General features: G+C 43.7%; 1 protein-coding gene across 11 annotated transcripts in view; it reads left to right on the top strand.

Moving 5' to 3' along the window:
* The window catches only part of AKAP13 (A-kinase anchoring protein 13), a 337945-nt gene that overhangs the window by 251403 nt on the left and 73646 nt on the right, over nucleotides 1-12896 (top strand). For 7 of the 11 annotated variants that reach the window (XM_030317451.2, XM_030317446.1, XM_030317448.1 and 4 more), the window contains exons 11-15: nucleotides 391-761; nucleotides 3253-3306; nucleotides 6805-6870; nucleotides 8713-8905; nucleotides 12359-12467. In XM_030317451.2, coding sequence (XP_030173311.1) covers nucleotides 391-761; nucleotides 3253-3306; nucleotides 6805-6870; nucleotides 8713-8905; nucleotides 12359-12467 — 793 coding nt within the window. The remainder of the gene's footprint in view (nucleotides 1-390; nucleotides 762-3252; nucleotides 3307-6804; nucleotides 6871-8712; nucleotides 8906-12358; nucleotides 12468-12896) is intronic. The other 4 variants (XM_030317452.2, XM_030317449.1, XM_030317450.1 and 1 more) reach the window with 2 other exon arrangements.

Raw genomic sequence — 12896 nt, 5'->3', positions numbered from 1 at the left:
TTAAAGCTTGGGGGGGGGGGGTTGGGGTTTGCAGGGAATTAAACCTAAGAGTATATGAGTTTATAGAGTTTTTATGCAACATTTATGCAACAGAAACCCCAGGTAACTCAAGAGTTCTCTTCCTTCCAGTGTATGGTATTGGCCTACAGAACTGACCTGAGCCCGAGGTAGATGCTGGTCCCCCATAAGAAGGGAATGTTCTGTCTGCCTCTAATAAGAGGGGAGAAAGAGCACAGACCTAGACTTGGCCTTCATTGGCAGCCATTTGAATCCAACTGTGATCATGCTGTGACCTTGCGGTCACTCTACAGCCACTCCTGGACCGGGGATAATGAGGCTGTCCTCTGGGTCCTGCCATTTTCAACTGTGCATGCCTTCTCTCCGTTACAGCCCGAGGAAGAGCAGTTGGTCTGTGATATCACCGGATCCAGTTCCTCCACCGATGACACGGCTTCCTTGGATCGACATTCCTCTCATGGCAGTGACGTATCCCTCCCCCAGATTTCAAATTTGAACAGGTCCAGAGATCAGCAGTGTCTCGACAGCTTCTACAGCCATGGGGCTGGAGCTGAGGGTCGAGAGAGTGAGGGCGAAGCTGCTGGCTCAGGTGAGATGGACGAGGAGGAGATGGACAGCATCACCGAAGTACCCACGAACCGCTCTGTGCTGAGGGGCTCGATGCGCTCCCTGTCCCCTTTCCGGAGGCACAGCTGGGGTCCTGGGAAGAACGCGGCCAGCGACGCGGAAATGAATCAGCGCAGGTGAGCGGGACCCGGCACGGCTATTTGTTCCCTCTCTCAGTGTCTGCTTGCTTTTGATCGTGTGATCCGGTGTTATCGTGGTAAAAGAACGTAGGAGACACCATGGTACAGAAGAAAGCCTAGAGGGCTTTGGAATCGGGAACATCTGGGTTCAGACCCCAGCTCTAGAAATCACTGTGTAGATAACCTTGGGCAAGTTACCTGATCCCTCTGGGCTTTAATTTTCTCATCTGTAGAATACCTGCCTCTCTAAGGATAGGTGTAATAATAAAAACCTCAAGTGAAATATGGTTGCTACATGGTGGGTGTTTAATGAACAGGAATAGTCCTTCAGGCCAGATCTGTTCATAAAATGCTTAGATTAAAAACTTTTGGAGGGAATAGTGTCCTGTCAGTTTTGAAACAGACATGAAATCTTACAGTCCAAATACTCTCCACTTTCACACTGCTTCCCAGGAATTGTCCTCCGTTTCTAATGCAGAAAGTTTTGTTAAAGCCTAAGTTATTACTTAATCAGCAAGAGAACCGGAGAATCATTCAGTGTCATTGAATTGTTGGTAGTTTTCCATGTATGCTCCAGTCTTTGGGGACTTGTGTACATATGACCCGGTCTCAGACCTTCAGTTTGGAAGCAGGCTATAAAGCGGTTTAGAGTTGGCTTCTGACCACAGTCTGCTTACAGGAATTTAAGCAAATGATTTTAGCTCTAACGAACAAGTGCCGTGATGCCCATCAGATATACAAAGTTGTGCTTACAAGAGAGCTACTTTCTTGATGAAGAAAAGCAGCTAAGGGGGCAGGCTGACAGTTGTTTTAAAACAGGTCATGTGAAAAACTCACCTGGAGCAGGTACTGCTTTTTTAAAACAAAAATTCCTTGACATGGCTCAGATTTCATAGCTATAGATGCATGTAATCGGATTACATTCACTCATTTATTCTTTTTTTTTTTTAAGGTTTTATTTATTTTTGAGAGAGAGAGATCGTGAGTAGGAGCGGGAGGGAGAGGGAGAGAATGAATGAATCCCGAGCAGGCTCCTTTCTGCCAGCACAGAGCCCGATGTAGGGCTCGAACCCACGAAACCGTGAGATCGTGACCTGAGCTGAAACCAAGAGTCAGATACTTAATCGACTAAGCCACCCAGGCGCCCCTCATTTATTCTTTTATTCAGCCAACATACATTGAGCACCCACTATGTGCCAGGCATTTCTAGGTTCTAGAGACACAGAGGTGAACGAGACAAAGTCCTGCCTTCATGGAGCTCACGGTAATACCTTACACTTTGTTAATTTGCTACTCTTCTCAGACTCTTTTAGTAACAGACCATGTCACGTAATTTTCTGTGACCCCACATTGGTGGAGTTCAGGGTCTGCCCTTGAAAACCTGCAGTTTTATCTGGTGGGTAGTTTTTATACACGATCAAAATCATAGATTATGTAAAAAGCCATTTCTAAAAGCTCTCCTTGCCAGCTTTATTCACGCTGTACTTTTTTTTTTAAAGAAAGCATCTGGGGCGCTTGGGTGGCTCAGTCGGTTAAGCAGCCGACTTCGGCTCAGGTCATGATCTCGCAGTGCGTGAGTTCGAGCCCCGCGTCGGGCTCTGTGCTGACAGCTCAGAGCCTGGAGCCTGTTTCAGATTCTGTGTCTCCCTCACTCCCTCCCCCGTTCATGCTCTGTCTCTCTCTGTCTCAAAAATAAATAAACGTTAAAAAAAAAAAAAAAGAGAGAAAGCGTTCATACCATTATAAATAAATAAATAATAAGGAGGAAGGGAAGGAAGGAAGGATGGAAGGACGTATTGTCAGAGATGATAACAACATCAAGAAACAAGGGTTTATTTTATATGCAATCCATTTTTCTTTATAGCCCACTGGGGGTCCTTGTGCCTTGACTTTGATTTCAGGGCTGGATAGGACTGTAGCCCAGATGAGGAAATTGAAGCTCAGACCTAATGATTTGCCTGAGATTACAAGACTGAACTAAGACTGGAACCTTATCAGTTATCTTTATTTTCAACCTGTACAGTATCATGGCCTCTCCTATTTGAGCCTCGCCTTAAGGATCACCTCACACCTCTGCCCCCCCCCCCCATGCCTCTGGAGATAATGGAATGACTTGAATTAGTTTGATGCTTACCACATTATCTGCATAGAGTATAAGCTGAATTTTAAAGTCTTAAGACCCTTTTACAGCTTCAAATGGCCTTTTTTAATCCTTTTACTTTTGTAATTTAATAAACCTCATTCCTTGTCACCTGATTAACCCTTTGGAGGAAGGAGGGAGGGAGCAAAGTAACCCTTCCCAGGATTTGTCAGGCTGTCCGGCCTCTTTGGTTCTGATGTTTCTTACTGCTCAGTTTTTCATTCCCTCACTTCCTGTACCGTTTGTCTGTGTGGATTGTCTCTTCCCTTTGTGATGTCCGTGTGCTTCATGCATTTGTGTCCATTTTGTTTCACCTTGACACTGACGTCTTCCACCATTCATTTTCAGTTCATTGCGAGTTCTTGGGGACGTTGTCAGGAGACCCCCCATTCATAGGAGAAGGTACAGAGTTCACTAACTTGATGGACTAACCATGTTGCCTCTGAGCTTAGTGTACTAACCAGCATCTCATTTTGCTTAATCCGTGATTAAACCGTCTTTTAAAACAATGTCACGTCTGCTTCAGGGAAATAAGATATAGGTACTTGTTCATCGCTGATGCCTGTTGCATATGAAATGGTTTCGTGAATGTGAAATTTTTTCCTTTTCTACTTTTATCTTTAAAAAAATTTTTTTAATGTTTTTTTTTCCCCATCTTGTACTTGTGTTCAGATGATTTTGATAATAGGGTCTTCCCAGTTCTTCCTAGGAGAGTTCAAAGACACGTCAGTTGTCCCTGAGGAGTGCTTTTTCATTCTCCCCCCCCCCCCCCCCCCCCCCCCCCCCGCCAACACCCAAAAGGGCCAAGAACCAGAAATAATTGTGTGCTGGCACACGGGCCCTAACATATTTTCGATGCATTCCTTAGTAACTGGATGGAAGCCTTTATGTCTAGGCCACCTCACACCTTGCACACCATTGTTTTTGTTTTGTCGTGTTTTGTTTTTTAATAATTTTTCCCCCTCTGGGGATGTGGTCGTTTCTTAAAGCAGGTAAGAGCCATCAGCTCATCTCTCCGGGGACCTTGCAGTCTTTCAGTCCCTTACTTATTTTTTGTCAGGTAACATTTTGAAGCTAAAAATGAGTAATTTATAAGCTGAAAAGTCATTTCTAGTCACACAGTGCCGATTTGCTTTTCAAATGCTGAGTTTTACTTTGTTCAGAAGTCATCATTAGTGACCTATTCTTCCTCCGTTTGGGGAAGAAGATTTAGAAAGCCACAGACTGTGGCGAGATTGCAGGTATCCCCTCGTATTGGGAGCCGTGTGTCAGGAGGTACTTTCAACTCCCCGCCGAAGCCGGTCCTCGGGAAGCCACACATAGTGATCCTCCCCCGTCGTCTTTGCAAGGGCGGGCTTCCTTTAATTCCGGCTTTCAGGCACAAAATGGAGTTCGAATACAAATGCTCTCATGAATCTGCGGTAATCAGGGCTCGGTTAAGTTTTTCTCCCAGGGGAACAAGTTGGCAAGTACCCTTTTCCGTAGAGGTACCCGAAACCTTTAGAGATCTGTTTGGCTCTCCGTTAAAGCTCTTCAGCGTGACCTTATTAAAAGCATGCACGTGCTGACAGTGGAGGGTGACAGGTTGCTGGATGCGGTCCCAGTGAGCTGACAGATGAAGCTTCGTAACGGTGCCAGATCCCACTTCACCCTTAGTCGTTTTTCTGCAGGAAGAGCATGAAGTACAGTTTAAAATTTTGTATGATGCCTTAGCCAGTCAAGTTGAAACATCCCTACCAGTGTTCACAGGTGTGGGAACGGGATATTTGTGGGGTTTTTTAATCTAGAATTTCCTAAATCTCAAAATAAGGCCAGAGAACCATTAAATGTCCCTTCCACTGATGGAGGGATGAGGAGGTTTAGGGTGCCCCCGAACACTCTGGTGAAAGGAGCTTCCTGCCGGAAGCCAGGGCAGGTCTGTGGCTCCCGGAGCCTCGGGACCCCTGTGAGGTCCCTCTTGCTGTCTCCTGTCACTCTTCTTTCTCTTCAGCCTCAGTTTCATCCTGCTTTCTCACAGTGTTACCATTTTCTGAGAGTAAAGGGATGTTTACATCTGTAGAAGATTTGTTTTTTTTTTTTAAATTTTTTTTTTCAACGTTTATTTATTTTTGGGACAGAGAGAGACAGAGCATGAACGGGGGAGGGGCAGAGAGAGGGAGACACAGAATCGGAAACAGGCTCCAGGCTCCGAGCCATCAGCCCAGAGCCCGACGCGGGGCTCGAACTCACGGACCGCGAGATCGTGACCTGGCTGAAGTCGGACGCTTAACCGACTGCGCCACCCAGGCGCCCCTAAGAAGATTTGTTTTTTGAATGATTCAATAATGTCAGTTCAGTCGCTGATTTACCATGTGGTGTTTTCAATAAGTTGGATATTTTAAAATTTTTCTTAACAGTTTGGAGATTCAAAATTAAGTTAATGCCAGAGAATGAGCTTCTGAGTCTCGTGTTTGTAAGATATATGGAGGCTTGCTCCCCTCACATGAGCAAATTAGAAGTCTTTCTGATACCACTTCACAGACTGGAACTATCTCTGAGATGCGTATTTCTCCTTTCTGCTCCTGCCCTTGGGAGCTTTGTACTTTAATTTAATCGGGTTTTAAGTGTTTTACTATTTAAATTATTTTTAAGATATTTATTTTAAAGATTTACTTTTAGGGGTAGCTCTTCTATTCTCCCACCATTTTCTTTGTCTCTTTTCCTCTATCAAAAATCCTCACTTGTCAAGAAAACTGTTAATTAGGTGTATTCAAGGTTAGGGGTTTTTGCTGTCTGCAGATCTTCCCATTTGCAAGATTCCAGAGGGAGCTGAGTGGGTGTTAATGTTAACCCCCCCCCTTCAAAATCAAAAGCACGTCACTTAGAACTTAAGACGCCAGATAGTAGCAGTGTACTTTTTAAATGATCGCTTTTGTCCATCAAAAATCCTTACGTACTGATGAAGCTCCCTTTACAGTGTACCTCGTATTTTGAGTTGTGTTTTTTTTTTTTTTTTTTTTTTTGGCCTGGTCATATTTACATGGTATTTCCAACCCTAGATTTTCTGTCCCTCCCACTTGAAAATAAATATCAGTGCCAAGGTAATCAAAGTAGATGATCAGATGAGGTTTTTTTTTTTAATCTTGTGGGGGAAAATGGTTGCAAACCTAAAATTAAGACCCATTTTTAACTTAGTACCATGGAATTCCTTTCCTTTTGAAGAAAGTAAACGCCTTAGTTATCATTAAAATACAAGGAAATGTGGCCTTTGTTACAGCTGTTTACCTCAGTGCTTAACAGCCTAGTGAGTAGGGGTTAAAGGTGGGTGTGAGTATTGGTGGGATATCATTATTATGAAAGACTTAGAATGTGTCTGGCTTAGACGGACCCTTCCTAGAAACACCTGAGAAAAACCAGTGACTCAGCCCCACCCCAGTGCACTTTGTCATTGTCCCTTTTTGTCAGGGACGGGTTTGGTTCAGTTAGGTATCATAGCCATGGTCAAGGAGGTCTGGGAGTGGTGGAGCTTGTGGAGAGAGTGCCCCCCCCCCCCCCCCCCCCCCCGCAGCAGAGGCTGCAGCCCTGGGGGACACCTGAGGAGGAATCTGTGGGCAGAGTGGGCTCTTTTTTTCAGAGTCCGGAAGAAGGAATTCTTGGGTTTCAAATTGGACTTGTTACCCTGTAACAGACTCCCACAGTCCTTTCCAACACAGTGTCTAGAGGGATATTAGTAGCACAGTTTTAAGTTTCCATGGTTTTTGTGTCTTTTTCTAAATTCTCAATGTCATGTTCCTAATTTTTTGATAATCCAATAAATCCATCTGTCTGTAACTGTGGCCTGTCTTTTCAAACCCAGTAATCCTATCCCTGTTTGCTCTTTTCTCCCTCCATTTCTGTTTCTGCCTTTGATGTCATCCCCAGTATGAGCTGGTGTCCTTCTGGTGTGCAATATTCTGCTGCCCTGAGTGCTGACTTTAATTACAGAAGGTACGGTATCGTTACGTGTCCAGCCACCAAGGGGGAATCGTAAAATATGGCACCTGGGCTTTTGGCTGGGAGCTTGCTTCTGGGTGGCTAGAATGCATATGGCAGCCCGCTTTGGCTGTGAGCACAATGTTGAGTTCCTGCTGCTGCGGGCATCACTGATCCAATTGAAGGGGTATATATAGCCCGGGAGTCAGATAGTGTACTCTGATGCTTCTGGTGTTTCAAGTGGCTGTAGATTTGGTGTTTTCCGCACAGACTTGTATCTACGGTATGGCAGACCCCTTCTCTCTTTGTTCTGGTCTGTCCTCATTCCCGGAACCTGGGGATTCCCACATCCTGAAGAAAACAATGACAGAAGCAAGGCCACAAATACGATGAATTTTTATTTCTGTTGTGTTTCCAAGTCAGTCAGTCTCTTCAGGTTCCAAATTCATAGATTCCTCAATGTTTCATATTTTTCTCTCAACTCAGCAGCCAGATTTAATTACTGAAACATTTTCAGGATTAAATTTTCTGGTAATAACACATCTGGTTTTCTCAGGCTTCACAAACAATTCACAATAGAAAACTAAGTTTCTTCTTCACTTAGCCTGTCTTATCCCTGCTATTGAAAATGAGTTTTACAGAGACATTTACTTCTACTTAATCATGGTTTCTATTGTCGTATTGAAATAAGAAAAACAAAGTCCATTGTTTAAATTACCCACTAGAGAAAAATAGAGGCATATGGTTTCAGTTCATAATAAGTAATTTATGAAATAAAAAAAGGCAAATGCAAGCCCTTCTGGACTGGCATACGCAATTCATTTGTGGAATTAACTGTGCAGTTGGAGCAGAGATAACTAAGTAGCTTCAGTGTACCTTCAAGTGCACTTCCACCTGCTCGTGAGTGAGAACACGGTCTGCTCTGGCTGTATTTTGAGATCTCGCTTATTTTAAAGAAGTTCCCACCACAGCTGTACCAGATGTGAATTATTCTGACCAGCAACCCCAAAGCTCATCGATGGCCAACCTCTCTCTGTAGTTTCCTGCTTACCAAAAAAATGCTTTTCACTCTGCAAACCGCAAAATCTGCCCACCAGGGATCCCATTCTACATGCCATATCCTAAATTTGCCCCCTTTCTGGGCCAATATCAAGACAAAAAAATTAAAGCTCTTAGACATAGTTGCTTTTAACTTTTGTTCTTTAAGGTGTCCTGTGTGCCCGTCTGCAATCAGCAGTTCCCAGGAAGCCTGTCCAGCAGGGATTGTGTGGCCACATGTGCCCAGATGGTACTGCTCATAAGTAATCCCGACTTCCCAGGGTCGACACGAGCCTGTGAAATTAGAAAGGTTGACTGGCCTGTAGTTGAATGTAAAGTTATAAAGGTCCACTTAAGCGACACAAGGGCAATTCTGAGTGTCCCTGCCTGTTTTCTGAGAGCTACTCATGCACCTGTTTTCTCTGTGCCTTGGAATTCTTTGGCATTAGCCTAGTTTGGTTTTGGCAGAGATTAATTACATCAGATCAAGGAAAAACACACATACATAAATGATAAATAAGATAATCTGGTCTGTCCACATGGTATATTGAAAAAAAAAAATCTTGAGAAAATGACCTTACATGATCAACATTTGAATAAATTGAAGGAGGTAAGAAAACCTAAGTGCATATGCTTTTTCAGCCTACCATGACCTGTTGGGGGACAGGTAGGTGGTGCTCATTTGTGCCGTGCTCTGGTCGATAGCTTTGCTAGGTAACTTAGAAATAATCTGCCAGCAACACTCAAAGCACTTTCGTATCTTTCACCCTTTCGGAGACTCAGAAGTCACATGAATTAACTCCTTTGCTCTGTGTTCAGTTTCAGCCTGGAAGGCTTGACAGGAGGAGCCGGTGTCGGAAACAAGCCGTCCTCCTCTCTAGACGTAAACTCTGCAAACACCAAAGAGCTCAGGCACCCTTTCAGTGGGGAGGCGAGGGGTGACTCTCTGATGTCGCTTTCAGAAGAGGATCTGGAATCAGGCCAGAGAGAACACAGGATGTTTGATCAGCAGGTAAGGCTGAAGCGGGTGTATGCTGCTCATTTGGAAAAATGAACTGTACTTCCCTACATGTGTCTTCACGTCGGGAACAAAGAAAGCAAGACTTACGTTACTATGAGGCTAGTTACTGTGATTGCTTACCCACGGTCTAGTACACCCCATCTAGCACAAAGCAAGGTTTTAGCACTTAACTAATTCCAGAATACCATTCATCTGCATGGATTTGAATAGTCCATCAAAGCAGACTTTTTTAAATTAGGAAAGTATCCAGGATATTAAATTGGGTTTTTCCTTCTTATCTGAGGACTTCTTTCACCATGCCAGTAGTAAAATGACTCTTGAAGTATGCTACACAGCATTGTTAAATTTCCCAATTTTTCAAAAATCTATACCTTCCTGGAAAAAATAGATCTTATTCTTTGCCTTCTCACATTGCCTGGGAAATGGCTGTTTCTTTCTCTCTGCTTCCTGTCACTGTGAGAACTTCTCAGAGAGCATCTTCACTCCCTGCCCCCGCCTGATGCTCTCTTTGCACTGCCACTCCCCCAGGACTCCCTTCTGGGGGCCCCAGCTGGCTGTCCTTGGCCAGTCAGGTGATTTCCCCAGCACTTGTCACCTGGGGCAGGTCCTCGGGAGTTGGCCTGGAGAATTGGAATTCCATGCTTTTATAGCCCACACTGCTCCCGGCCCTTTTCCTCCTCCGGGGCCAAGGGGACTTTGGATTGATTCCTGGGAGGATTCTGTGATACACCTGAATCTTTCTTTCTTTCTTTTTTTTTTTTTTTTTTTTTAATTTTTCTCAACGTTTATTTATTTTTGAGAGAGAGACAGTGCAAGCAGAGAGAGAGGGAGACTCAGAATGTGAAGCAAGCACCAGGCTCCAAGCTGTCAGCACAGAGCCCAACATGGGGCTCAAACCCACAAACTGCGAGGTCATGACCTGAGCCGAAGTCGGACACTTAACTGAGCCACCCAGGTGCCCCAAAACATTTCTAATTAAACAGACAACAAAATTAAACACCTGTCTTTGGATAGGTGACTGGAGTTTTAGATAGAAACGTAATGAAACATTTCTAATTAAACAGACCAACAAAAATGTTAAACAGCCTGTTCTCTGAGTGGGAGACATAGGTTTTACGTAGACGTTTAATGTTTTGTATACCCCACTACATAGAAATGCTATGACCAGATAAAAACTGGACACTGGAGGATTACCTTAATGCATCACTTAGGTGAAGACACTTAGGTGAATTTAGGCCTGATGAAAATCAAATTGAAGGCCCAAAGGGATTTTGCCATGTTATCCCCTTCCCCCACCGCCCATATCTTCTGGGCCTGATACTTTTTTAACTTTTTTAACTTTTTCTAAAGTTAAGAAAAATAACAAGAATATGGAGAAGAGGGGCACCAGGTTGGCTCAGTCAGAAAAGTATCTGACTCTTGATCTCAGGGTCATGAGTTCAAGCCCCATGTTGGGTGTACAGATTACGAAAAAAAACAGTAAACGTTTCAAAAAATAAATAAATTTAAAAAAATATGGAGAACATATTTATTGAAGCAAATGATTTAAATGTATTCAGCCTAATGGTAACAGAAAAAGGGAGTAAAAAAACATTCTTTTGTGACTTGCTGAGAGCATCTTTGGTAAGTGGAGAGTCTAAAAAACAAAAGTGCAAGTCATACAAAAGCATATAGAGTCCTTTGGAAGACCCAGTAAAATGCCAGCATTGGGGGTTTGTGAACGGAATCCTGGGCTTGGAGCCAGTATATCCCTTCGGATTCGGCGTAAGCCCTCGGGAGTGACAGCTTCACACCCACCTGAGTGACTTGCCTAAGGCCTCATTGACTGGCTGTGAGCTGGACCGCGTTCCCCTCAGAATTCCCGGTGTAAGTCTCACAGCCTCTTTCCACATCTCTGAAGTAGAAGTGTTTTATGAGGAAAGGAGAAGATTTTTAATTTTCTCAATACAGTTTATGGAAAACCTTTTCTGAAACTGATAATCCTAGGAATTGGACAGAGGACCCCGTGTGTTAGTCATTGCTATCAGTTACCACCGAAGTCTTTCTGAAATGGCCTTTCTGATCGAGCCTTTGTGGAGGAAGCTGCTGACATGTTCGTGCTTTTCTGGAACTCTCTGCTCACCCGCAGTTTTTGTCTCGTGTGCAACTTCAGAGTGGGGATTTGAGCTGCTGGTGTCTCTGATCTGGACAAGTCGCCTGCAGCCAGCTTCCTGCTGAAGGTCCCTGCCTTTCACTGAGGTCATTCCTCAGACCTCACGTTTGTGTTCAAAACACAGCAACTGTTTGCCTCAGACTCCATGGTTACGCACGGAGCAGGCTCTGAATAATCAGAAGTCTTTGGCGCACTTGAGTCGCGTTCATGGTAGTAATGGATTTTCATTGCTCCCCTCCGAGCATGTGCAGATTGCAGCCCACTAAGAAGGGAGGGATTCCTGGCGGTTCAAAATCGGTTAACAATAGGAACGAGCGCTCAGAACAAAAGGAAGGGGGAGTCCCTCACCCCAGAAGTGTGCTCGTAAGCACTGCTGGGCTGGCTCTCAGGGGTGTTCTTACACAAGCTTCTGCAGCTGGCTGCATTACACGACCTCGAAGCTGCTGCGAATTCACTGAGGGAGGTAACTTGGCCACCCTCGGTCCCCCTCGGTTACATGCAGAAGCAGTGTCCTCTTAGGAGAGGGAATGAAAGGGCTTTAGGCTTCTTCCCAGATGCATGGCTGCCTTGATCTTGATCTTAAAACGCCTTTTATTTGCATCTCTGTTTCCAAATCTTTAAAATCAGAATAATACTGGGGTGCCTGGGTGGCTCAGTCGGTTGAGTGTCTGACTTCGGCTAAGGTCATGACCTTGCGGTCCATGAGTTCAAGCCTTGCATCAGGTGCTGTGCTGACAGCTCGGAGCCTGGAGCCTGCTTCAGATTCTGGGTCTCCCTCTCTCTCTCAAAAATAAATAAACATTAAAAAAAATAAAAATAAAAAAGAACATGCTTAAAATCAGAATAATATTACTGCTCTCTACTATGTCTCTAAAAGAGACTTAGATTTTCAAAGAACAAGAGCTACTGTATGTAGTTTGCTATTTACAGTGAAGTTACTTTCATCTGATGATGTGTTCAGCAGATGTTTACTAAGCACGTACTAAGTTTAAAACATTATTAGGTATTAGGAGGGATATGAAACCACTGTAAAGGATGGGTACTTGAATTATTCCAGATAAAACTAAGGCTCATGAAAGCTAAGTAGCTCCTTTGAAGTTGAGCAGCGGTCAAGTAGCAGGGGCAGACTTGAGTCGAGGGTGTCTGACCACAGAGCCTGTGCTGTTAGCCCTCACCTGCACCGCGTTCTTTTCTTAGGTTGGGGTGGGATGTAAAGTTTTGTGCTGATCTAGAAATAACAAGAGCATATGCTTACATCCTGGTTTTCACTTTTTTTTTTTTTTACTTCACAGGCATGTCACAGATCTAAACAACAGGGATTTAATTACTGTACATCAGCCATTTCTTCTCCATTGACAAAATCCATCTCATTAATGACAATCAGCCATCCTGGGTTGGACAGTGAGTATATTACTTTTTTTAAAATGAAGCATATTTTAAACACTTTTTTCCTATCATTTTTCTCCTTTTAAGACCCCATAACATTACCTTCCAAAATTTGCCTCCCTCTTCTCCTGAGTGGCTCATTTAAATAGAAAAGGTGACATACCAGTTTAGTTTTGGGATCTTCCTTCCAGTTTTGGGATTCTTCTTGTCAGGACATAGATTTGTTTTTTAACTTTTTACTTAAGTAGTTTCGGACTTTAAAAATAGTTCTAAAAACAGTACAAAGAATTACCATATATTCTTTACCTGGAGTCCCCAGATGTCATATGTTTGATCCATCTTATCAAAGTCATAACTGTTTTTATCAGTCTCTCTTCTTCTATCACTGCCTTTAAAGTTTTTTTCTGAAACGAGAGTAAGTTACAAACATGATGTGATTGTATC

Source organism: Lynx canadensis, chromosome B3 (genome assembly GCF_007474595.2).
Source record: "Lynx canadensis isolate LIC74 chromosome B3, mLynCan4.pri.v2, whole genome shotgun sequence".
Lineage (NCBI taxonomy): Eukaryota > Metazoa > Chordata > Mammalia > Carnivora > Felidae > Lynx > Lynx canadensis.
The sequence above is the reverse complement of the archived record's forward strand: the minus strand, read 5'-3'. Positions and strand labels throughout refer to the sequence as shown.